The sequence below is a fragment of the Colletotrichum fructicola genome (assembly GCF_000319635.2).
Source record: "Colletotrichum fructicola Nara gc5 chromosome Unknown KSG_Nara_v1_contig03, whole genome shotgun sequence".
Taxonomy (NCBI): domain Eukaryota; kingdom Fungi; phylum Ascomycota; class Sordariomycetes; order Glomerellales; family Glomerellaceae; genus Colletotrichum; species Colletotrichum fructicola.
Genome location: NW_027094053.1, coordinates 5,254,404 through 5,279,390, shown reverse-complemented (window position 1 = coordinate 5,279,390; position 24,987 = coordinate 5,254,404). Strand labels below are relative to the sequence as shown.

The 24,987-nt window shown below is 54.2% G+C and overlaps 7 protein-coding genes across 7 annotated transcripts; 5 read left to right on the top strand and 2 right to left on the bottom strand.

The window, feature by feature from the left end:
* Positions 1-118: 118 nt before the first annotated feature.
* On the bottom strand, positions 119-1,001 carry CGGC5_v006272 (uncharacterized protein; the record flags this gene model as incomplete). The annotated part of the gene is made up of 3 exons (XM_032022944.1): positions 119-298; positions 367-737; positions 953-1,001. 3 exons carry the CDS (start codon positions 999-1,001, stop codon positions 119-121), a joined length of 600 nt encoding a protein of 199 aa, XP_031880234.1.
* A 1,056-nt stretch (positions 1,002-2,057) lies between these two features.
* Positions 2,058-2,697, bottom strand: CGGC5_v006271 (Extracellular guanyl-specific ribonuclease; the record flags this gene model as incomplete). The annotated part of the gene is made up of 2 exons (XM_032022943.1): positions 2,058-2,170; positions 2,388-2,697. The coding sequence occupies 2 exons, from the start codon at positions 2,695-2,697 to the stop codon at positions 2,058-2,060; spliced, it is 423 nt and encodes a 140-aa protein (XP_031880233.1).
* Positions 2,698-4,605: 1,908 nt separating this feature from the next.
* On the top strand, positions 4,606-5,859 carry RP505 (Uncharacterized protein; the record flags this gene model as incomplete). Its single annotated transcript, XM_032022942.1, has 1 exon — positions 4,606-5,859. One exon carries the CDS (start codon positions 4,606-4,608, stop codon positions 5,857-5,859), a length of 1,254 nt encoding a protein of 417 aa, XP_031880236.1.
* A 5,189-nt stretch (positions 5,860-11,048) lies between these two features.
* Positions 11,049-14,689, top strand: fic1 (Ingression protein fic1; the record flags this gene model as incomplete). Its single annotated transcript, XM_032022941.1, has 2 exons — positions 11,049-11,287; positions 11,353-14,689. 2 exons carry the CDS (start codon positions 11,049-11,051, stop codon positions 14,687-14,689), a joined length of 3,576 nt encoding a protein of 1,191 aa, XP_031880235.1.
* Positions 14,690-15,522: 833 nt separating this feature from the next.
* Positions 15,523-16,633, top strand: CGGC5_v006268 (uncharacterized protein; the record flags this gene model as incomplete). Its single annotated transcript, XM_032022940.1, has 2 exons — positions 15,523-15,984; positions 16,085-16,633. The coding sequence occupies 2 exons, from the start codon at positions 15,523-15,525 to the stop codon at positions 16,631-16,633; spliced, it is 1,011 nt and encodes a 336-aa protein (XP_031880231.1).
* A 954-nt stretch (positions 16,634-17,587) lies between these two features.
* hsdA-0 (3-alpha-hydroxysteroid dehydrogenase/carbonyl reductase) lies at positions 17,588-18,406 on the top strand (the record flags this gene model as incomplete). Its single annotated transcript, XM_032022939.1, has 1 exon — positions 17,588-18,406. One exon carries the CDS (start codon positions 17,588-17,590, stop codon positions 18,404-18,406), a length of 819 nt encoding a protein of 272 aa, XP_031880230.1.
* Positions 18,407-19,733: 1,327 nt separating this feature from the next.
* secG (Ankyrin repeat, PH and SEC7 domain containing protein secG) lies at positions 19,734-24,361 on the top strand (the record flags this gene model as incomplete). The annotated part of the gene is made up of 5 exons (XM_066151672.1): positions 19,734-19,843; positions 19,901-20,012; positions 20,107-20,284; positions 20,339-24,075; positions 24,338-24,361. 5 exons carry the CDS (start codon positions 19,734-19,736, stop codon positions 24,359-24,361), a joined length of 4,161 nt encoding a protein of 1,386 aa, XP_066009119.1.
* Between the last annotated feature and the right edge of the window lie 626 nt (positions 24,362-24,987).

Sequence of the window (24,987 nt, the reverse complement as noted above, 5' to 3'; positions counted from 1 at the left end):
AGTAACTCCTCATTTGGCGAAAAATAATATGCAAACTCCGTTTCCCTTTATGCCTGCAAGAAATGAAAAATGAGCTTCTAGCGTGTTTCGGGCATTCATCATCCAAGTCCATCGTGGATCACGGCAGCGGGTCGTTGAGGAACTCGTAGCCCTCCTCCGGTGGGAGAACAAATGAGGAAATACCCAGTCCCAAAGCGCAGAGAACAGACACAGATGCGCTGACGGTGCAGAGAATCCAGGATGTGTCGAGACCCCAGCCAGGGACGCGGAACTGCTCGTCATTGTCGAAGAGGTACGCCTAGTATGCTCGTCAGCTCTGTGACCCCGACCCATACTATAACGCAACTGCCTTTGCCGTAGACTTACCACAATGCCCATCAAAATAAATTCAACGGCCGCGACAAAAATCAGAAGCCCAGCGAGGATCTTCCAGCCCGTCTCGCGCTTGTACTTGCCTCCGCTCATGATGACGAGGAAAGTGACCAAAGACGCGAGGTGCATAATTGTCGAGAAGGAGGCGAGGAAGCCAACGGAGCGCCACATGGAGCAGAAATATCTCTCGCCATCTTTGCTACATAATTCGTCGGTCGGGAAGACTTTGCACGCCGGGCCAGGCCCGACGTTGGAGCAGATCTTGTGCAATCCAATGTGTTTTGAGAACTCGTTTCCGTCGGTGGCGGTAACGGAGTAGGAAACCCAGTGCGGCAAAATAATGGACGTGACGATCATCGCCGTCGCTAGCAGAGCAGAACATTAGCCATCGTGTATTGCAGACGCATCATGTTGTTGCCGATTGATGTGCTTGAAGCAATCCCCTGGCGCCACCATCGCGCCCAGCTTCGAGCTTCAGAAACGGGCGATGACGACGATGCAAGGGTGGATACCTCGACCGTCGGCCTCCCGTTTTGCCTGCGCGGGGGACCCGTCGAGGGAAAAGGTGGTAGGTACTTACCGGCGACAAAAGCCACGAGGGCAGAGCTGTAGACGGAGACTCGTGTCATCTTCGCAGTCGGCAAGGTGTCGTATTTCGGGACAAAGTTCGCCTTTCTTTCCTCCTCTCTGCCTGGAAAGATTGGTATGAGGCAGGAAGAAAAAGATGCCAAGTTGCACCCATGGGAAAGAAGGAGGCAACTCGATGGGAAACCTGCAAGTCTTGGGGGGGTTGCCTATCAATAGCTGGTGGTGGGCAGACTGGCTGCAGTTATGACGCTACCTGCTTCCCCAAACCGGTAAGCCGTCCAGTGAGTGGTCGAGGCTTGTGGCCGTACGCGTGTGGTGCAGGTGGGTTTGGTAACATGAGAAGGGACGGGGGCTGGATGATGCACCGGGGGCGGGAGGCAGAGGTACAATGCTTTCGTCCCAGAATTGGTGATGCTCACACCAAAACGTGAGGCGTCCGGATGTACCTTACTCAACTCTGGCCTCCTGTCGCAGTGTGGCAGGCACAGAGGGAGGCAGGCAACTGCCAGGCAGGGCAGGTAGCTACGGCCTTTGCAGCACCAGCCAACCACTCTCGTCCAGCGTAGGTACTCGTCCGTCGTCTCGTCTCGCTGATCGCCCACTGACCACCGACCACCACCACTACCACCATATTCTCTCCGTCCGGCGGTCACTTCTCACGCACCGTTGCTGCAACCGCCTGCGTCCTGACCAAGATTACCTCGCCCTAGCGTTGACTCGAAATTGTTAGGACGGCCCTTCATCTTCACCTTGGCCTTCACCGCTCGACAGGCACGGACCAAATTCCGAGATGGGCATCTTGCACCTTGCATTCATCCCACCTCAATTCGCGCATCACTTGCCGCCGGCAGATGGGAAGTGCGTCTTCCAGATGCGACGAATTATTACACTGGAGAGACGAAATCGAGAGAGAGAGGACACGAATTGGAGAGGCTGGAGCGGAATCGTCGAGGAGAAGATAATTCAACTGCCTAGCCGTGCTAACCGCTTTCCAAACCACCAAGGCAGCGCTGTCAGACGCTTAAAGCAGATCGTGGGGGGTAAACACCAAGACCGTTATCAGCGTCGCTTCTCTGGGCCAACCATCCAATAGGCGCCTAGCTGGTGCCCTCGCAGCCCACGAACGCGTTGCCGTTGGCTCCCGTGTGTGTGATCTGGCCTGCAAGAACGCACTTTTCGTTGATGATAACCCGGTCTGCTCCTGGCTTGCCTACAGTCACGAGAAACCTGTCAGCTCAAGCCTCACTTTTTCTTCTCAAATCATGGAGATAGCGCTGCATCGCGGGGGGGATGGGAGCGGCCAGCCCTGCCGCTAATGCGACTTGGCGAGCTGCGACTAATAGCTTGCACAAGCACCCACGCCCGGATCGCCGATCTCATCACAACCCACGCAAACCGACAAATGCCATTTCCACTGAATCGCTTACCGCCCTTGTAGACACCACTTGTCTTCATCGGAAACTCGACAAAGGGACCCTCGACTCCGTTGAAGTCGAACCCCTCCTGGTTTCGGTACGTGTGCGGATAGCTCGAGCTGCCCGCCGTCGTGCCATCCTCCACGTGCTGGCAAGCCGCATCCGCCGCCGATCTCACCTCGGTCAGCGTGTACTCGGTCTGCCCGCATGAGATTTCGGTGTCGTTGGCCCGCGGCAGCATCCGGACATACCCAGGTCGCTGTCTCGGGAATGCATAGCCTGTGAGGCTCAGAGCCGCGATGATGGCTGCGCCAAGATGCATCTTGATGAGTGCGAAGAAACGAGGGATTCTGAGGCAAAAGAGTGACAAGGGAGATGATGCGGACAAGGAGAGCAGTCAATCTCAAGAAGTACGGCGACTACCACAGCAGAGAACGACGTTTGGGTTGCTGCTTCTCGCGTCCATTCTGTCATCTGGGGATGACCCTTTGCGCTCTTTTGAACGATCTCTCCTCCAGTGTCCAAACCTCTGGCCACCAGCGCGGTTTGGTTCTCCTGAGCGCGACAGTGACAAACTTGCACAGCGCAACCGTAATACCGGAACATGGTTGGCTCTCGCTAGCACAGCTCCAGCGATCCTTATTCTCGCTCTCGTGTCAACTGCCGTGCATGGCAATGCGGTGTTCGGATCCAGAAGTCGTGTTGCCCATGGCTCTTTTGATTGGCTTGACAGCTACTCCTGCACAATCTCACCCCGGCTAATGGGAGGTCGAGTTGCGAGTCCTCGGAGAATGGCAAACGTTGATCCCACAATAGAGGGTTGAACGAATGCAACGCGACTCAGGAAACAAAACACCAAAAGTTAATGAATCACGACAGCTGTGCAATTCGAGTGTTGTGAAGCCAATTCAGCGACATTCGAAGCGGATCTCAAGCGGAGGTCGGGCCTTTTGCGGTCTTGTTGACACCTGCGGCCAGGGTCTTTGGGGTCTTCGGCGATCGTACTCTGTACACCCATGAAATTTCAACCGAAATCTCCGCTGAAATCCGATCCGATCTTCACAACAACCTTAGCCGGCTACGAAAAACAAAACAAACGCCAGTTTTACCTGCCTGAGCCGTGTTAACGGCGGTCAAATAAATTGTCCTGGAATAGCATCTGGCCAGGGCAGTCCAGGATGGTCGATTTTGACGTCTGCCAAACGCACGCATCATCGCCTTGTTTGGCCGCATCGATGTCTAACGCATGCTCAAAAAAAACATCGATGGATCATAGACTCGCGGAACCCCACCGGATGGACAGGGTTCGGGCTGCTTGTGATTCCGACCTCCTGCCTATCTGTTGCTTGGGAGGAACACACACGCCGCACGCTGTCTATCGCGCCCGTATCTTTGTTCGGTCTGGCTCATCGTTCTCGAAGCCAGCTGCCAATGAGCCCCCTTGAATGACTCGATTTCCCGGAACCGGTGGGAGCGCCATCTACGTCCACAAAGCATGAGGCTTGTACTTTTCCAAGCTTTCTCATGGAACTCGAGACTATCCGCCTCGGATCTGATTACCAACCGTCCCTCCTTCGGGGATCCAGTCAGGGCGCCAGGCTCGATCACGCCAGAGGCAGGGCATACAGAGCCATCCCTTCCACGCGCGACATGCCGCACCAAGAGATGGGTTTATCGGCCAGTCATGGCATCCGGATCGGGGAGAGCTACCCACTATGCGTGAAGCTAAGCCAAGGGTAGCCCCGAGTGGAGGGGCAGCAATTAAGGTGAGTTTGGGAAGCTCGCTCGCTTTTCGCGCAGGGTCCTCGGTATCTCTACATATCTTACGTATTCGACCTGCTTTTTCTGCTCTTTAACTCAACTCGCGCGCGCGCGCTTCGGACAAATTCTCATTAAACCCCGGCCGCCGCAATCTTTCTCAACGTCATGGAATCTGGTTACATCTTTGCTCATCTTTCCAGCTGCTCCCCGCGACTCAATCTCAGGTGAATTGGGCCTTTATTTGTGTGGTTCCGCGCAGCTGTCCTCGCCTGCATATTCCCCCACCAGAGAGCAAACTTTCAAAGGGACGAGGCGCATTGCGAATTTCAGTTTACGGCGACACTTTGACTCTGCTTGATTGATAACGATAACGAAGCCCGCGAACTACTTTTGGACGACAACGTGCGATCGGATCGTCAATTGCTTCACCTCAAGCTGCATTTACTGTCCGCAATCGAACATCATAATCATGGGAGACTCTCGTTACATGGAGCACCGGCCGGTGCAAACCAGCGCCGTCTACGTGCTGGGAGCTCCTCACTGCGAATCGATGCCGCCCCCGTCGCCGCCTTCACCACCGGTGTCACCCCCGGAGGACGAATTTCTTGAAGAATTAGAAGAGCTCAGCTTGGGATCGCCCGATGAGATGCTCGAGACAGAAGAGAATTCGGTCACAGTACAAGATCGTCTTCATGCTGCGACACACGTGCTTAAGACAGAAGCAGCAGCCTTGCGCTCAGTCGCCGCGTTGTACGAGACAGACCCAGTTGCCCGGGACGGCTTCAATCGCACGGTCGCAGCAATCACACGGCACAAGGGCGAGAAGGGTAAGCTCGTGATCACAGGCGTTGGCAAATCCGGACATATTGCCAACAAGCTGGTCGCAACTTTTAACAGCCTCTCCATTGCGTCCGTCTTTTTGAACCCAATCGACGCCCTACACGGCGACCTCGGCATAGTGCAAAAACACGATATCCTAATGTTCATCACCTTCTCCGGCAAGACGTCAGAGCTTTTCAACCTGCTGCCTCACCTGGACAAGCCTTCTTCCTTAATCATACTCACGGGACACACCCGGCCGGATACGTGTGAGCTCATCAAGCTGAGGCCGGACACCATTCTCCTCCCGGCACCCATTCACGAAAGCGAAACGGCGTCGTTTGGTGTATCCGCACCCACGACATCTACGACCGTTGCTTTGGCTGTGGGTGATGCGCTCGCCATTGCTGCGGGTCAGGAGTTGCATCCTAGCATGTCACAAGTGTTCTCGAAGAATCACCCCGGAGGTGCTATTGGCGCTGCGTTTAGGAAACCGCAGACCATCTTGGACCTTGCCGTTCCCTGGACGGACATCCCAGATTTGGTGGCCTTGTGTACAGACAGCGTCGGCGCGGACCTCTTCCGGGCAGCGTACGACTCGACCTCGGGCTGGGTCCGCATAGGCAACGACGTTGCGTCCCCGGGCCGGATCAGGAAACTGGCGACGGAGGACTTTGCGCGGTGCCTAAAGGAGATCCCGGGGCTGATGGTGCCCAGAGCGGAGATGCTATCCATCTCGTCGGAGACGACGGTACGGCGGGCGGTGAACTTTGTGAGGAACATGCAAGGAGCGGCCGACGATGGCGAGTACGTCTGCCGCGCGGATTCTATACTGGCTGTGCTTGACCAGGGCGATATGGTTGGCGTTTTGGAGGTCGGAAAGCTTCTGGAATGGAAGGACTGAAAGATACATTGGGAGACACTTCTTGCTGGGCGACTGGCGGTTATGGGAGGTTTTGAAGACACGGTACTCGAAAAGAGGATATTATGAAAGCTTGTAGCGAAGAGCTTATGCCGGGGGAGGCACATATTGGAATTTTTACATCGCACGGCCTTTGAGCCGCAGTCGATAAATGTCGATAGAGCGTTTGGGGAAGGAATGCGAAAGGACCGGAACTGAGTCCGACGAAATGCAAAGCCGCACGTGTTGAAGCTGGCTATCACCAACTCTCCACTACAGAGAACAATGGACCAGAACTTGGAAGGAAAAGCATGTGAATCGCGATGTTGGGCTGGATTGATTTGCTGCCGTTGGTGCCCAAAGCTCCCTTCAATTCCTGTGATGACGAGCTCTTTAGCTCGGCTCTTGTACAGGCAAGATCCCTCCCGTGATGGTGGTGCCCCTCAGCTTCTTTGTGTCCTTCATGAACAACGCATAAACGCCGCCCGTCGGGCCGCTATCGTTCGGCCTTTCTCCAAAAGGTACCTGTGGTTGGGGCATGGGGGGACATCACTCATCCAATTCGTAAGGCTGAAAGGTGTCGGGGAATGGAATCCGACGGCGGTGTGGGAAAGTTTGATACCCAAATTCCGCAGTCGCCGATGGGGGCCCCCGCCTCGGGCATCGTGTAGGAACCTGAAGGGGGTCCCGTCTCCATCATTCACAGTGCGGTGGACTTTGGCAAGCTTCTGGATACTGATCGTGGAATGTCAAGCAAGTGGAAAGCGGGCTGGGTTGGAATCATGGAGTTTGGGATGGGGATTGCGTGGCTTGCGGTGTCCGGCGCATCGGGAGCCCGTGGACGTCGTATGCAAAGTCCTCGGGCCGGGCGAGGAGACGTGGACATGCTGCAGCGACGTGAATCTGTCCCCACCCCCGAGCCGGCGCCGGCTTGCGGGGGTCGCACCGGGTGTAGAGATACGTGGTCCCGGGCTTGGCGACTATCATGTTTGATGCCGTGGTTTGCGCAATAGAATCAGGTGGTTCATAGAATGTGGTACTCGATTTCATTTTACCTGCCCAGAGGCGGTGCGAATGTGAACCAGGGTGCTGTCGGTCGTCGTGATACTGGGCGCTAGTGGGCCTTTAGAAAGTAGGCAGAAACTAATCTGAGTCTTCTCGTCTGCGTCCTTAGCTACTAGGTCTTACTTCTCAGTTACTGTCACTATTTATCGTCATCGGTATTACCGTCTCTGCAGTAATCTTGCCCGCCTCCCTTGTCTTGACCACATCACAGGCTCTTTTTCGACATGGGTCGTACCGACAGATTTCTTCTGTTTAGTTCACACATTCGAGTCAGTGCATCTCGTTCGACTGATCTGGAACACTGGAATGTTAGTAGGCGCTCGTCTCCTTTTTCAACTGATTGTTGCGGCTAGCGGTGCCGACTGTAAATCTCCTTCTTCCACAGCAACTGTGTCGTTGTCTGGGATGGTTGCCATGGAGAGATGCGCCTAGTAGCAAGCGGCGGCGGGTGGGGGGGCGGTTGATCGAGAAGAGAAAGGGAAGGAGACAAGATGAACTAATTAGAGACGCGCGCCATGGTCTCGGACTGCGGACACTGTGCTGAGGCTTTTTCATTCCCTCTTTCGCTCGAAAGTTCAACAATGGACTATGCTGAAAAGGGGTCCTGATCCCAAGCGCTAGGAAGGGCTTGACCGTTGGACGTGGCGCTAGAATTAGTGTGGCGGGTTATGGTTGCTTCTTTTTTCGATTGATGGTGAGACTTGGATGGGGGTTGTCACTTGGTGTGTTTCGGTGTACCTCCAGCAAGTGACGACGACGCTGATGGCAGGAACGGCACAGATGAGAAGATTAGTGATAGAGGGTCTTTCCCGGGCCTGGATGCGGCCTTGATCGCAGAGTGCCAGATGAACACGGACTCGGAAGAGACGAAAAACGTTCGTCTTCGTCATGAACTTGCATCGGAATGCAAGTTGTGTCTTGGGAAGTCTTGAAGTAATGCGGGAAGACGTACGTCCAACACGTAATCCCTTCGCCGCGGAGACGGGTAAGACCGAACGGCAAGGCGTGCATTGTCTGGGAACGGCCCCTTGTGCATATGAGACTGTGCCTTGTTAGGCACTTTTTGACGTCGTCTTCTGTTGGATGGACTTGGGAATCCACAATGACGATCTATCGCGATTTAAACGAAAGGAAGCTTAAATGATTGGGATTGTGTGTTTTTGCTTCTATTTTTGTTGGTTTGCTGGCGGGGCAGGTCGACGTCAGCTCTTTTTTCTGCACAGCTTGGCGGTGGGGCAGGTCGGACCTGTTGATGGGAATGGCCGGTTTGCATGAGAAGCATGCCAGCAACGTCAATGAGCAAACGTCTGTTGAATGAATAGACGGAATGCGCAATTCTGCCAATCCTCGCTCGGACGAACCGTCTGATTCGAATACACTTTGTCGCTCCCGAAGCATTCACAAACTTCGTGAATACTAGAGCAGTGCACCATCGTGTGAGCCCGGCCGGCGTGTTGTGTCATTCAAATCGGGGTTCCAAAGGTCTAGAAACCGGCGATCGGGTCGCGTCAAATTGATTGGGGGCAGCGTTTTCGGAATCATGACATGAAGAACCGTCGAAAAAAGGGCTTTGATTGGTTCATGATGTTGTCTTCGCTTCCCGAGTCTGTTTCGACGATTCTCATTGGGGCGGCGCCAAAGCTGGGGCGCGTCACCCATTGAGGCTCAGTCTTCGGGATGATGTGCATATCCCCCGTTGGCCCCATCGGTGTTTTAACCAATGCCTTGCAGCTGCGGATTGGACGGCGCCTTTTCGTTTTCTGAACGGAAACACGCCAATACGCCTTTCCAGCGAGCAGATTGGACCGGCAAAGAGATAATTCGAGGGACTTTGGGCTCGTCTACGTCCGCGAAGGTTTCATAGGTTGTTTATTTGAAGGTTTTGCCCGGTTCGAGTCTTGTCAGCTCGACAGGGAACATAGCACAAGCGGATAGTCGGCGCCAAGGCATCTTTCTCTTCGAGAAGTGGTCGTTCGGGCCCGATGCGTTGTTCCCCAACCTCCAATCGTCTGATTGAGCGGGAAAGTCAAAAAGTGACAGCTCCGACCGCCTTCTTGACGGCTTTGATCGCTCGGTTAGGTTGTCAATGTCCGTTTCGGCGAGGTTGAAGAAGTCGCTGAATGTACGGTCAAGACTGCTTTGGCAGTGTCCGTGGAACTGCAATGCAGCATAGGCATTCACCGAGAGCCAAGCGAGTCACGTCGACGAACCGCAATCAGACACGTCCAGACTCTGCCCATCCCGCAGTGACAGGTAGAGTGAGCCGAAGTGGCTCAGTTGTGAGATACCTTGTAGGGCTCCCCGGACGGTGGAGTTTTGGCGAGGAGCGGGAAGAGGAGCCTTTAGGGTGCAGGCATGGTTTCTTGTGGCCTCACTCTCACAAGCGAGCAAGATTGACCGCGATACGGATGCGCAGTCGGGTTTCTGGGAGATGAAAGAGTTGAAAAAAAGGTTTGCCGGGCTGGAAGGGACCGGCTTCGAGAACCCCTGCAAGGCGCAACTCAGGGCGATGAACCCCTGCTGTGGACTGCGGCGGCGGGACATCAACCTCTCTTTTTGCTGCTGGGGCCTTGCTTGCCCTGCCCTTGCTTGGCCTGGCTGTCCTGTCCTGCCCGCCCTGGGTCAGGGTTCTTCAAGGGACAGCCGATGTTGGCTTGGATGCTGGATCTGGGTTGGATGGGTGGGCAAGCGAGCGAGCGGGTGGTGAGATTGCGATGAGAAGAGACGGACCAACCTCTCCCATTACCTCAGTTTGACGCTCTCAATAACTGATGCGGATTGCATGAATGGGCGGTCGTCTCATCGGACTCTGCGAGTGCCCTGTTTCTGGCATCTGTTTGGATGCGGGAGGGTGGTTTTTGGGGGAGTGACAAAAGTGACAGGCCACGGCAGGTGTCTCGCGTTTCCCAGCCCGACCAGCCACAGCATATTCCCCAATCCAGGTGCTCGGTGGAGACAAGGTGGGGTTCTGCCGCCCCTCATTCGCCCAGCCACCACACGCGCGGCCTGGGGATGGCCCCTGCACGCAGCACAATGTACAGTGCGGCGTCTGTCTTTTTGGCGCTTGGCCTTGGCGCTTGTCCTGTTTTAGCGGCACTCTACTCGGTTCGTACCTGCTGAGTTTCTTTCCCTCAGCGCCGGGAGGGGAGGAGAGAAAAAAAAACTACGAGGCAGGTAAGGCGCACCATCGCTGATCGAGGTTAGCTGGACCTGTCGTCCGTTGCAACAGAGCTAGGAGATACCTGCAGCCAGTGGCAGGACACCCGCGAGGCCCAGGTACCAAGCTCTTGCCTGCACCGGTTTTTCCAGGTACGCAGTACGGATCCTGGGTAAGGTACCTGACCTGAACCAGACAGGTTCCACACCCCACTCCAATTGCTAGGTACCTGTTGCTACATGCACGTCTGCTTCTGCTTCTGCTTCTGCTGCTCCTCCAGCTGCTGCATGCCCGTCGCCGCCGCCTGCCCTGCGCCAGCCAAAAACAATCATCATTCATCATCTGCCTCCTCCCACCCGCTGCTGCTACGCTCCCGACCTTGCCTTGCCTTGCCTTGCCTCACGCTGCGCTGCGCTGCTTGGCTTGTTCTTGCTTAGCTTTGCTCTTCCTGATCTGATCTGACCGGGTGTCTGTCTGTCTTTCTTCCTCTCACACACACACGCACGCACAAACTCACACACTCTCTCTTCTCCCTCACCCTCACTTCCTCTCTTGCACCTCCCCCTCTCACCCCGTCGTCGTCGCCGTTTGCCATTCATTCCTCGGCTCAGACGCAGACTCGGGTGCTGGCTCCCTGCCGTCTTTCTCTCCATCGCCAACATCGTCCTTGTTTCACCCGTTGTTTGTGTCTCTGCCCTATCGTCATATTTCTCTCGCCTGGAGCCCTCCATTGTTTTGATACCCGTCTCTCAAAAAAGAAGACGAACCGAGCCGCCAATGTAAACGAGCTCTCTCTCTATATCTCAGAGTTGATAGCATTTTCCTATCTCTACCAGCATCCGCATCACTGTGTGGCTTATCAGCAGCTTCACTTTTTGTTGTTTTTTGTCGCCTTGTCAACCCGAAACGGCATCCGAATTGACCCATCGAACAACACCTTACAACACCACAGATACAGCAAACACAAAACATGTTAGCGTCCAAAGCGAAAGCATCGCACCCACTCAATGGGATGCACACGGCTGGCATCTTTGCCGACCCCAGCGTCGATGGCCCATTGATCGGCACCCTGGTCGCTATCGTCGACCGCGCAAAGAACTTGCCCAACCGCAAGACCATGGGGAAGCAGGACCCCTACTGTGCAGCACGCCTCGGCAAGGAAGCGAAGAAGACGACGACAGATATCCGCGGAGGACAGACACCCAAATGGTACCGACACTTCCCCCCGAACCCATTCATGGCCCGCCGATAATAACTAACATACTACTCTGCAGGGACCAAGAGCTTCGATTCGCTGTCCACGATTCCCCAGACTACTACCAGCTTAAGGTGTCAGTATTCCACGACGATAAGAAGACGGACCTCATTGGAGAGACGTGGGTCGACCTCAGGGATATCATTGTTCCCGGCGGAGGACAGAACGACTTGTGGCGCAACTTGACCTTCAAGGGCAAGTATGCCGGAGAGATTCGCATGGAAATCACATACTACGATATCCGGCCAAAGCCCGAGAAGCCCGTAGCGAAGCCGAAGCCTGTCGAGGCCGAGCCGATTGAGACGTACGCATCCCATGGAACGATCCCTCGAAAGCAGATCAAGAGACGCCCGCTGCCCTCCGATCCTTTCACGGGCGAGGCCCCCGCCGCCCCGTCACCAGAACAAGCACCGAACCCGCCTCGCGCTGGTGGCCCTCGAGGACCCAAGGAGATGAGCGCACCGTCGTCGCCAGCGCCAGAACCGAGAGAACAGCCGAGTCTGTCAGGCTCCCGACCGATGCCCACGAAGAAGCCCGCACCCGCACAAGTACCGACGCCGTCGCCATTGCAGGCTATCGAGTACCACGCTTCTCCTGCTTCTCGCAGCCAGCCAGAGCTACCTGCGCCGACATCACCCGCTGCCCTACCTCATCCCGCCGAAGTGACACCTCAGCACACTCCCACGAGGCACGAGCGCTACGATAGCCCCACTTCGCAGCACGACGAGAGAGACTACAGCCCGAGATATGCTTCCCAAGAAATCGTCGATCGAGCCCACTACCGTCAAGGTTCGGAGCCACCGCCCCGCGATTCGTACCTTCTCGAGGACTCCAGAAACTCTCCCGCAGCCGAGGATGATAGGCCGCCGCCGCCTCCTGCTCATCGCAGCAGAGCAAACTCCCAGGATATGGTCTTGAGGGGCTCGTTCGACACGCCGCCGAAATCAGCAAATGCGGCCATGAGACAGGATGTCCTCCGAAACGAGGCGCACCGCATGTCGTTTTCTACGGCAGCATACCCTGGACGACCGCAGTACCGTGGATTTGACTCTGCTCCAGAGGTCAGACACGCTCTGCCAGCTCCGGAGGATCACTTCCAGGAGCAGTCTCACCCCCGACACCACTCCTATGATGGACATGCTGAGTACAGGTCTATGCAGCCAACGGTTGAGGATGTTCCAGAATCGCCTACACCTGCGAACAAGACTACCGCTCGAAGAACCTCGCGCGTCCCTCCGTATGACGAACTGGGCTTTGGCCAGGATCAGAAGCCAGCGCCGCCTCCGCCTCAGGCATTGGCCGTTGGCCCTAGACAACCCGCTCGAGCACCTCAATACCAAGAACAAGCACACGATCAGGGGTACGACCAAGTGCCAAGTCCGGCGCCGTTGAACATTGGCGGCAGAGGCAGTGCAGGATCTCGCCAGCGCGGCCAGTCGCCTAATCCCGCCTACGACAGGGGCAACGAGATGGTTTCATCAGGTCCTTACAGCACATCGCCGCAGCCAGACTATCAACCTCAGGGCAACGAGCTTGTTTTTGCGGGCCGCGGTTCAGCATCTCCGGGTCGCTTCAGCACCTCCCCCCAGCCGGAGTACCAGCAAGACTATCAGCAGGACTACCGGCAGCAGCCGGAGTACCAACCTAGAGGTGATGAGTTGGTGCTTGCTGGAAGAGGGAATGCTTCACCATCTCACTACAGCACTTCGCCGCAGCCATACGTTCGAGGCGACGAGATGGTCCGACATCAGCCGGTGTCTCCCATGTCTATGCGTGACCCGAGAGGTGATGAAATGGTTCGTCACCAGGTGTCGCCCATCGCTACGAGGGATATCAGAGGCGATGAGATGGTGCGCCAACATCAGTCTCCCATTGCCTCCAGAGACTTCGCACCCAGCCCTCAAGACTACCACTCTCGCAGCCAGAACTCTTATGTATCGCAGCGATCCGAGCTCTCGGGAACCGAGATAAAGGCAACGACCATGCCCTCTGTCCCTGCCTCTTTGGTGCCAGGAGTCGATCCCGGCCTCACACAAGATGTCACCGATCGCATTTACGAGGACCGACGTCAGACAAGGCGTTACACAACCGAGAGTATCACGACGCCGACACGTGGTAGGCAGCATCCCGGATACAACGACCAGACCTACATCCCGCCGCGACACGACAACCGGCAGTCTGTGGCTTACAGTGGTGATATGCATAGAGGACGCGGTCCTTCGCCTGCGCCCCCGCATCAAAGCATGAGAGGACGAGGTCCCTCACCGCAGCCGTACGCTCATGACATGAGAGGAAGAGGTGCCTCCCCTCAACCTTATGCTCAGGACATGAGAGGCAGGGGCGCATCCCCCCAGCCCTACGCTCAGGATATGCGCGGCCGTGGCGCCTCTCCGAACCCCTACGCCCACGACACGAGGGGACGTGGTGTATCGCCTAATCCCCACCACGATATCAGGGGACGCGGCGTTTCGCCCAATCCTCACCACGATATGAGACGCGGCATTTCTGTCAGTCCTCATCCTCAACATCGCGCACGTGGTCTTTCACCGATACCGCCGCCGCAGTCTAGACGAGGAATGTCCCCCAACCCGTCTCACACGATCAAACGCAAGTCGGTCAGTCCAGCGCCGCCCCCGGATCATCGCAGATTGTCTGGCGTTCCCTTCGGTCCCGACTCATATGATGCGCTCAACCCGACGTTGTCCGCCACTGGCAGCGATATCTCCAGACCCGACCCGGATGAGAAGATCATCACCCATGATGGCCGTGAGATTGATCCTTCCGATCACCTGCCCATGGACACTTGGGCGCCGGAGCCTGAGCCGAAGGGTCCGAAGACCCCAGCCACAGCATCCGTACGTTCAAGAGTCTCAATGGCTCCTCAACCTGCGCCTACAAGCGGTCGTCGTCAGCTTCGCATCGCGGCTCGACCGCAATCCCAGGTATCGCCCGTCTCTTACGACTCGGATCGGTACAGCACCCCGCCCGCTCCAAACGCCGGTGCCCGAAACCGGTTGCAGAAGAAGACGCAACGCATGTCTGCTCTTCCTTCCACTTCGCCAGCAGGATCTAGTCCCCTGGCGCCCATCTCTTCGCACAACTACCAGGACCATGGCAGCGACTTCACGCCGCCTCGCATGTCACGCGCCAGCACGTGGGACTACCCTAGTGAGAATCACGCTCCCCAATACGGCAGCTCCCCCGGCGGCATGCGTGGCGGTCCCCCCATCCCGGCGAAGATCCCTCTGCCCATCATGAGCGGAGCCAACAACGCTAGCGAGAGCGAGTGGGCTCTCATGCAGGAGATGAGCCGCATTGACATTGGTGCTGGGCGCTCCAGACGTCATCGTTACTAGTTCAGCATATCACAGCCTTCAGCATTGGTAGCGACGGATTCATGAGTTCACGTGTCGACTTTCTCACGACGGACTTGTTATTGTAATTGTACTATATAATGGTTGCGGGGTTTTGTGTTTCTGGATCGGGATTTCTTTCGGTGGAATGAAATGGGAAAACATGGCTTGGGTTACGGGAGATGATGGGCGGCGGAATTTGTATGGTAATGCTGCAGACAGCCAGAATTCCATCTTTTCACATTCATCTTTTGGCTACATGTGACTCTTCGATTCGGATTCGGCGTGTGTTGACCATGAATAGTGTGATACTGTAGGGCTGACTCGTTCCTCATCCCCCTCCTTTTGCGCCGTGAAAGCTATCTGGTCGTTCAAAATGCCAAGCCCCACAGATGAACCACGTTCCCCCTGGCCTCAAGAGACGGTCGCTCCGTGCGGGCTGTATGTATGCATTGATCGAGTCAATTCCGTCATTTACGAACGAAGATTCTGAGAACATTTCGTAAGGAGAGAAAACCTTTTTTTCTAATCATGTATTATATGCTACTGAACAGTACACGGTACACCCCGCACACGTTTGAGCTATACGATGAACATGAGTTCGGACGTAACCTTATTCTCCCTCCCCCCTTTGCACAGAAATGAATCTTAATTGAGAGTCGGTTGTTCCGACGTCAGCCTCTGCACAGAACCCGTCAGTTCGGGTCTTTCGTGCCCCACGAATCCGCAATAAAAAGATGTCGAGCCCGTGTTCACATAATCATGCCCGAGTCGCCCCCGCTCCGTGACTACTCTGATTACTGATCCTGCTGTGACAAAGTGCCGCTCTTTTCACGATGTCCAGCGCAACGTTCGTTTCTAGGCTGCGCAGCCTGTCGCTACCGCTCCTCCTCCTCCTCCTCCTCCAGGCCGTCTGCCTCTCCGCGTCGCCCACGCCCCCGCCCGCGCTGGCCAAGCGCGCGGGCGCGTTCCCCGACTTCCCCGCCGACTACGATGGCCGCGTCAAGAAGGGGGAGTACCTCCGCACCCTGATGCCGGTGGACAACGCGGGGGCCGCGGCGGCGAACGGCGGCGCGTCGGTGGTGAGCCCGTACCAGGACCCCGCGGGCACGGCGCGCTGGGGATGGAGTTTGGATACGTGGTGGTACCCCTACGACGGCGGGCTGAAGCCGAGTAATCTGAAGTTTCTCAGCGAGGCGATGGGTGATACTGCGTTTCCTGTGGATGAGAAGAATGGGGCGGTGTATTATTATGACCACGACAAGGAGTTTAAGCAGGCGAACGGGGAAACAGGAGAGGTGAGTTGAAGAAACGCGGAATTTCCTGGAGGGGCCTTTCATACTTTGTTCCGGAGTTGAGGGCCTCCTTTTCACCGAAATGTGTACTGACTTCTCTTAGCCGTCGATGGGCTCCTACAGCAACGTCGTCAACCCCGCCGCCGGCGCGCTCATCTTCGACGTCAACATGTCCCCCAAATACGCCGTCAAAGAATACGGCCTCGGCACCGTGCCCGACATGGACACGCTCTCCGACTTTGCCTTCTTCCAGTGGCTGCTCGGCTGCCAAGCCAAAAAGGTCGACCCCAAGAGCCTCAAGGTCGTCTTCCGCGCGCACATCACCTACGGGCCGACGTACAACATCGTGCTGCAGGCGCTGAAGGATTCGGGGCAGAAGCGCGTACCGGGTTGGAACGACCGCGCGACGTTCAAGATGGGCACGAGGGAGGGGGACGCGATCTTGGGGAGCACGCACGGCGCGGGGACGGCGTGGATGCTGATCCAGCATAAGGATGCGCTGGGCGTGAAGGAGATCACGGAGGCGGTGGTGTGGGGGATGGTGCAGCCGAAGAGTCTGGCGGATACGCCGGGCCCGGCGGAGGGGTTTGAGTTTGATGCGGATCGAGGGTCGAGTGTGTTGAATATTCGGTTTACGATTAAGGATGCGTAGATGGGCCGAAGCTTTAGTGGGTTCTCTAAGAAAATAACTATGGTAACTGAGATACGCGCCAACTCTCGCCTGGTGTTTCCTGTGCGATGGGTCCTCGCCCGTTTGTTGATCAGTTCTGTCCCGGGAGAGAACCTTCGTTTGATGAGAGTGCTCAAGGTATGGACATTCCTTTCTTGTCTGTAACGCGTTTTGATGGCTGCTCTTGTGCCTCTCCCTATCTATGATGAGGCACATTAGGAAGTTGGGATGTCAACAAGTTGGGCCTGATGGATTTGGACAACTGATACCGCAGGTGTGAGACTCGTCTCGTAGTAGAACTCCTCTTATCTGGAGTGGAAATGGCCAAAACATTATTTAGGCTGTGACTGCTGCTGTTGCGTGGGGAAGCAGAGCCTCAGCACACACGCGCGACGCTCAGATATTCACGTGGTAGCAGAGAAGAGGACTTTCAACCTCCACATAAGAGGATTGATGCCCAAAGAAGCAAATTTTCTTCTGTTTATAGTCTAAGACAAAGACGATAACCGAGTCCGAGACCGAGACCGAATCTTTTCGCACAAAGTAGCAGCTCTCAGCACTCATAAACGCAGGCAGTGCGCCGTCTGGATTTCTCTCTTGAAGGCTCGTGAAACCTCATTTGAGGCAAGCGGACGAAGTGTTGTGGGCCAACAGGAGAATCGGCGTGAGTCACAATAGGGGAACACGGAAAAGTCGGCGACTGGCTGAGAGTAGAACACGAATGTTTTCCAACAACGTTACAGAGCCTCCTATTCTGTATTTAATAACTTTACTGTGATATCTCGGAGCCTGTGTTTTGTGATTCTGCGCCAGCTTTCCACGAGTTATCATCAGATCCATACGAGCCACAGCCAAGTGCAACTCCTCTCGGACCTTGATCTTCTGTTACATTCCCACTATTCATCAACTGTTGAATCAAACACAACCAACCACACTATGCAATCCTCCAATGTTCTCATCGTCATCGGCAGCGGCGGCATGGGCATTCCAGTCGCACGCCGCCTCGGCGTCGGCAAACGGATTCTCCTCGCGGACTTCTCGGCTGACAATCTCACCACTGCGCAGACGACATTGGCCAACGAGGGGTACTCCGCGCAGACCGCTCTTCTGGACGTCGCAAACTACGCGTCTGTTATGGAACTTGCGCAGCAAGCAGCCGAGATGGGTTTCGTAGAAACAATCGTCCATACCGCGGGGGTCGGCCCCTCCGCCGGCTCTGCTCGTCGAGTATACGAGATCGATCTCCTGGGCACAATCAACGTTATCGACGCGTTCCTACCCGTCGTGCAAGCCGGCTCGAATCTGGTGTGCATCTCGAGCATGGCAGGACACTTATGCCCGCCTCTGAGCGCCGAATTGGAGCACCATCTCGCCACGGCATCCCAGGAAGACGTCTTGATTCATCCGGATTTGAGAATCGACGATTCTAGCAGTCGGGGCGCTGCAACAGCGTATGGCATCTCCAAACGGGCGAATCTGGTTCGCGTGCAGGCGTCTGCTGCTGCATGGGGACGCAAAGGTGCTAGGATCAATTCTGTGAGTCCGGGCGTGGTTTCCACGGAAGCCGGCCGCAAGGAGATCGAGGGGCCTGCAGGAAAGTTTGTGGAGTCGTCTCCGGCGGGAAGAGCGGGTGCCCCTGAAGACATTGTTAATGCTATTGCGTTCTTGGTCAACGCCGCGTCTTGCTTCATAACTGGGACCGATATCCTGGTAGACGGCGGCGTCACGGCGTCAATGAGATGGACGGAGGCGTAGTGACCGTAAGTCTAGGAGTGGAATGCTTCTCGACCTTGTTTAGACCAGTGGGGACGGGGCTGACATGCTGCAGCGGTAGTATGCTTGAAAAGAAAGCGATGCTTAGAACCGGCACAAAGTAATACAGAAACATCATTTTGAATCGAAAACAGTGTACCAGAACGAGGTCTTGTTATATCAAACATGTAAATCATCACTTTGATCGGAAGGTCGTCTGAGCAATAGATGTTACTGATGGCGCGAGCTTGACCTAACGCCGCAGGTCAGAGCTATGAGAAGCAATGAGAAGCAACTCAGAACTGGCTGTGGCAGCATATATGTTACCGCCGTCGGAATCAACAGTGACTTGCGCAATTCCTAAGATTAGAGGAAAGTTTAACGTTTCGCACCCCTGCCCGCTTAGAAATGTTCAGATCATTGTTATTCTTACTCGCAAAGTCTCATACTCTGAAATCACATCCGCTTCCTAGCTCATGCTCTGTTGGCTCACTTCTATGCTGTAAATCTTTACTTGATAGACAAGCAGGAATCCACAAACGTTGCTTTTTTGTCCAAAGAAGTTTAAAATGTACGCAGGCCTCATGAAACTTCTTCTGAAAGACCGGGTCTCCCGTGACTGAGAGGTCTTGGAAGTAAATCCAAAAAGAAAGCGATGCTCCTCTTGATCGATCCGACAATTGCTAAGAATTAAGAGCGGGAGAAATTTTGTCAACCTAGACTGGCAGACCGTCAGGTATCACAGAATTACACCCGGCAAAACCAAACATACAGTTAGCACTATTGATCATCTCGATGCCCGATCGTGGCACAGCAGCCCTTTTGAGACCGCACAAACAACTGCACGCACAATCAATTCCCATGCCCACAACGGAAACAGCCTTTCATTGACGTTCAGTCTGGCAAAGGTGTCAGCAGTGGACCAACATGGTGGTAACCGATGAGTGGATATTTTCAAGGGTCATGATAGGGTTAGATACGGCGCGAGCGGTGTACGTATTGAGGCCGCAATGAGGACCAACATAACCATGCATGTGCATGGCTTAACGAGCAATGGGTTGCGGCGCTTAATTCGAGTATTTGCTGGGTGAGGGGTCTTGCCGAAAACGACAGCCTGATGCTCGAAAAAATTACCGCAGATGTCCCGCTTCCCAATTCTCAGCCGCGTCTGCTCTCTTCTCCCACTCGACAATTGCCCTGCTTACAGCTGTTCATTGCATTCTTGTCGGATCACCACGAAGAAAGCTCTCTTCGGAAACCAACCTCCATCAACGCAAGCGACCTTTCACCTCCGCACGCTACTCTCAGATCCCCCGATTGCCCGGACAGCATGTCTGTCAGCAGGAGGCTGCTACTCCTTTTCATCTTGCTGCGGGCAAGATCCGTATTTGCAGATGGAGGAGATGACTTTGCCAACAATCTCTTCTCAGACCTGGGACCGTAAGTTTGCTGAAATATTCTTTTGGGATGCCATACTCAATATTACCCCGTCGTCAGGCTACTGGCGCTCTTTGGAGAACGAGTAACCATGCAATTCATGAGTGGAGCTATGGGCTGGGCCGATAACATCATTCTTGCGATGGCTCCTCTTGGTATTATTACCGCTATTGTGGGAGCAATTCGAGTTGGAGGTCCTTCTTGGCTTAAGGCGGTGTGAGAATCTCGCCGTAGCCGAGGCTGAGCTCATGTCGTCAACCTCACAGGAGGTCTGCGAGCTTTGGAACGGTCAAGAGATTGTGAGATGTATAGGGTCCCCTTCGGTTGTTGAGTTTATCTGTCTGTTACCTGTCGACACGCAGGCTGGAAACAAGACATTTAACATAGAGGTGGACGATAAAGTAGAGAAGTTGAATGACAAGGATCGTCATCTCGTCAAAATCGGTGAGAAACTCTCCTGTCTCATCCATATTCAGATTATTGATGGTTTCTTCCTAGACTTGAATATCAAGGACGACGTTCGTCGATGGAGAGATTCGCAAAAGCCTCCACAGCCGACCTGTCAGAAAGACTCCGAGGGCAACCCAGCGCCCCAAACTATCATCATCGAACGCAACTCATCTCGCGACGCACCAAATATTTCCCTCAATACTCATCGTGAAACTGGGAGAGGGGAATTGCGAGTTGTGGCGTTCTTCGGAACGATTTTGCAACTCGGTGTCCTTTTGTATTCCGGTTTCGCCACGTACTACCCGACTTTAAAGTTCCAGAAAGATGGCAGTTCTATCGCGAGCTATGCATACCCTTGCGCTGCAACAGGAACACTTGTTTTGGTGGTTGGAATGATGGTTTGTGCCCATGTCGTGGAAAGCAGCACAGAGGAGGAGCGATTTCACCCACGGGAGCAAAACATGAGGGTCCGGATGGTTTGGCTACAACAAAACAAGACTGTCAGCGACCAGGTTTTCGGATCATTTGCTATATATGCAAAGAATGACCAACCCTTTATCACGACATCTAGGCGGCCCAGGCATAAAAGTGTTGGGCAGTCTCGGTCCACATCACAAGAGGGGAAGCAATGGGCGTCAAATGGCTCAACCGCCCTCGAAGTTGAGACGGTTCTTGGGACAATGACTACCATGACGGGATTCATCTTGCAATTCGTTGGTTTACGAGGGCTGCACTGGTCAGCCTCGATTGCTCAACTTGGTGCAGTCTTCCTGATGGTCTGTCTTAAAGCATGGGTCCGTCGTGGACTCGCGACACCGCCAGAAGCCGAATCTTTGCCATCCGGATACGAGCTTGATTGGTTTGCAAAGACATTAGGCAAGGCTGATCAAGCACCTTGGAATGACAATGCTAAATATGGGCCGAGTTTTGGCGCTTCATCGAGTGCAGAAGATGCTTCGGAGAGCTTAGGGGCCAACGGGTGCGTTGGCGAGTGGAAAATCGCGAGTAGTGGAGGCGTTTATTTTGGCCGAGAGAAACAGCTCGCTTCGAGTGACAGCCCAAGCGGGAAACAGGACAGGACCCCGGATAAAACGCTTTGCCAAGGGGATGCTGAAACCACGGGATCTTGCATTCCAGGGAGCTCTGCCCTGAGCGCTGAGGAGGTCTTGAACATCCGGAAGAATCTTGGTCATTTATCAGAATGGCGCGGTCCCGCCTCTGCTGAGGCCGTTTGCCTTGCTAGGGCAATTGAGATCGCGATGGATACCTTGGTTGGGCTCTCTCCCATGACCTCTACTTCCAAGAAGTCTACTTCGAAAGCGTCTGCAACCATCGACCCCGCTTCTGGCGAGATGTTCTTTTGGTCCCTTGAAGCCAATTATGGTGGATCGGATTGCCATTCAGTCAACTTTCAACTATACCGACAAGCCAATGGAAAATGGAAAGCGTACGCGAATGAATACGAAGCAGCGCTTTCATTATGGCTTTCCTCCATCAAGGACGAGAAGAAAGTCAAGGATGAGAAGGATATCAATGACGAGAAGAAAACAGCAGCCGGACTTCCGAGGTACAACGGAGTCACTGAGAATCCCATCAACAAGAGAGACGATGTGCGATTACGTATGGAGGAGTCGAAAGGGAAGCAAAGCTTGCGGCTTTTGGGATTCCATACCCAAGCCCTCCATCAAGATCTTCAATGGTGGCTGCCGAAAGACTTATATCGAATCTTTGAACTTCGGCAGCTTCAAGCGCGTCCAGACGGAGTCAGCGATGCAGAAAGCATACTAGAAATGGAAGCCCACAGAACTATTGGCTATGGTCGGCAAAAGTGGATTCAGACTTACGTGCCAGGAACGAGTGGCGAGGCCGAGAGTCCTCAAAATTTGAGCCTATTCAGTCGCAAAAGCCTGCTCGACGAAACTGAAGATCACGGCGAACATGTCTGTGAAAGCGGAACCATTCTTGCAGCAGAGTCGTACGCTTCCTTGCCATTGCTGTTTGCCCAGCACATTTTCTCGGCATTCATGCATGCTGTGGCAAGCTGGGACGGACCAAAAGAACTTTTCCAGAGCGTTGCCGACGTACAGCCCAACACCAGTGGCAGTAGTATTAATTGGAAATCCTTCACACTCCAGAACGCAACTTTGTCTACAATGATTCGGGAAATCGAGAGCACTGGCCTCGGAAGCCTAGAGGACATCTATCTGAGCGTTTTACCGCCGCTTAGCCAAAATCAGAAGCTCCCCCGAGCTGATGATGCAATCATCAAACTAGCAAGAGAGCAAGCTAGACAACATGAGCTACTGCAGCATTGGCAAGAAGCTACAAGGATATACCTATGGCTTCTCCAAACAGCAAATATATTCGGTGGACAAGAAATAGTCACCAAGGCCACGGCTGTGGTAGTTGAATATCTAAGACAAGTCTCCTCAACCGTCGATTTAAGGAAAGCCAAAGATTGGCTCCTTGAACGCAGGGTTCTCGAGCAAGCAACAGAGGATGTCGCGAAAGAGCTGAACAAGTATGACAATCGTGATATCATGTTGAGTCTCATGATATTGTACGAAGAACGGGGCTATCTTGAGAAACGCCCTGAGGCCTGCGAACAGAAGACTAAAGACCGCTCTTGCAGAGATGTGGCACTTAGCGACACCAGTCCAGAAGGAAACAACAGGCATCCAACCGCATTCAGTTTCATAAACCTGCAGAAAACATCCGCACGTCATCGCGAAGCCGCCGATGAAGTTGAGACTTCGAATAGAGGAAGACTGGACGCGAAAGACATCCACCATTGGACGCCCCTCCATGAACTTGGCAGAACTGGCCATCGATATGGAATTGGGATGAATACTTTTGAGGAGGGGACACAGGAGTCGGGTGGTATCAGCCCCCGTGACCTACTCGATTGGACACCTTTACATCACGCTTGTAGTTTTATCGATGGCATGGAAGGCTCAATCGAGGGGGGGGAGAGAGAGAGCATCATTTACCAGCTCATCCATGAAGGTGCGGATATCAATGCGCAGGGCAGAGATGGCATGACACCACTACACTGCGCATCCATCGAGGGAAACAGTCGAGCAGTGGCTATCTTAATCGAGGCAGGAGCCAACGTAGACATTCAGGATGCCTCAGGGACCACACCATTACTATGGGCCGCATATAAGGGATGGGAAGATATCGCTAAAAACCTCTGGGAGGTGGCGAACAAAAGACGACGAGACATCGAAGGCAGGACAGTTTTACACCTTGCAGCCTTGTCCGGGCAAACACCCATAGTCAGGTGGCTTGTCGTGGATCAAGGAGTTGAGAAGGAAGCTCAAGACAGCAGAATGCGCAGGCCCCTGCACTGGGCGGTACAAAATGGACACGAGGAGGTTGCGGCTCTCCTTATCGAGCAGAAAGCCGATAAGGAAGCCCAAGACTCATACGGTTTCGGTTCGTCAAGACCGCTGCATTATGCAGCTGTGAGAGGATACGAGCAGTTGATAGCGCTGCTCGTCGACGAGGGCGCAGAAATTGAGGCTAGGGGCGAGCAGGGTCTAACGCCACTGCATTTTGCAGCTGCAGAAGGATATGTGAAAGCTGCAGAAATGCTCCTTAAGAAAGGGGCAAACATAGAAGCTAAATTGGGGCTCACAACAGCACTACTCCTAGCAGCTAAGAAGGGCCAAGCGGCGGTCGTGGCGCTCCTCATCCATCAAGGTGCAGAAAGGGATGTAGTGGATAAGATCGGTGAAACTCCACTACACAAAGCAGCTACATCTGGCAGTACAGAAACTGTGGTATGTCTAATCCAGGAGGGCGCAGACATAGAGGCCAAATCCAAAAACGGTGAAACGCCACTACACATAGCTATTGAGTGGAAGAACGATGAAATTGTCCATCTGCTTCTTAGGCTAGGGTCTAATATTGAGGCTCTAGGCACGCCAACACACGATTGGGGTGGAGGATATCAACTCACGCCACTACACTACGCTGCTTTGTTTGGGTGTGAGCGCAGTGCAAGAATGCTCAAAGATGCGGGGGCCAACACTGACGTGTCAGATGACACTCAGCCAAGCCGACTAAGTCTTGCGATCAAACACGGGCAGACTGATATTGCAAAGCAATTCATCGAAGATGGGTCTTGTGTGCATCAAAAGACACTAGATGGTTGCACACTTTTACATTATGCTGTCACAAATGGGGACATAAAATCTTTGAGATTGCTTCTCGAGAATGGAGCAGACAAACAGGTAAAGGATAATGAGGGAAGAACGGCGCTGCAGAAGGCTTTTGACATGCGACAGAAAACAGTTGAAGGTGAAGAGACCGAGTCGTGGCTGTGGGCGGTGAATTTAGTGTCCATCACGCGTACTGTGGAAGATTTTGACGCAATTATATCCCTTCTACAGGAGGGGGAGCAGGCAGGCTCTTAGGTCCTAGACAACAGACATATCGTCAAGGTGTTAAGCTAGAAGCAAGAGCAAGTAGACAGTTTTTCATATTTATCTAGGCGGGTGCTCTATCTGTTTAGTTGACTGGCTCCCTGGGGAACGACAAGGAAGGCGATGAGGACGATAGTCCATTCCCGTCCGCTGGGCCAATGCTCTTCGCCCGTGTAACGAAGCTTTTCACATAACGCCAGGCACCATGATAAGCCAATACTAGAGTCAAGCACCGCGCAGAATACAAGTATGAACACAGCATAAATT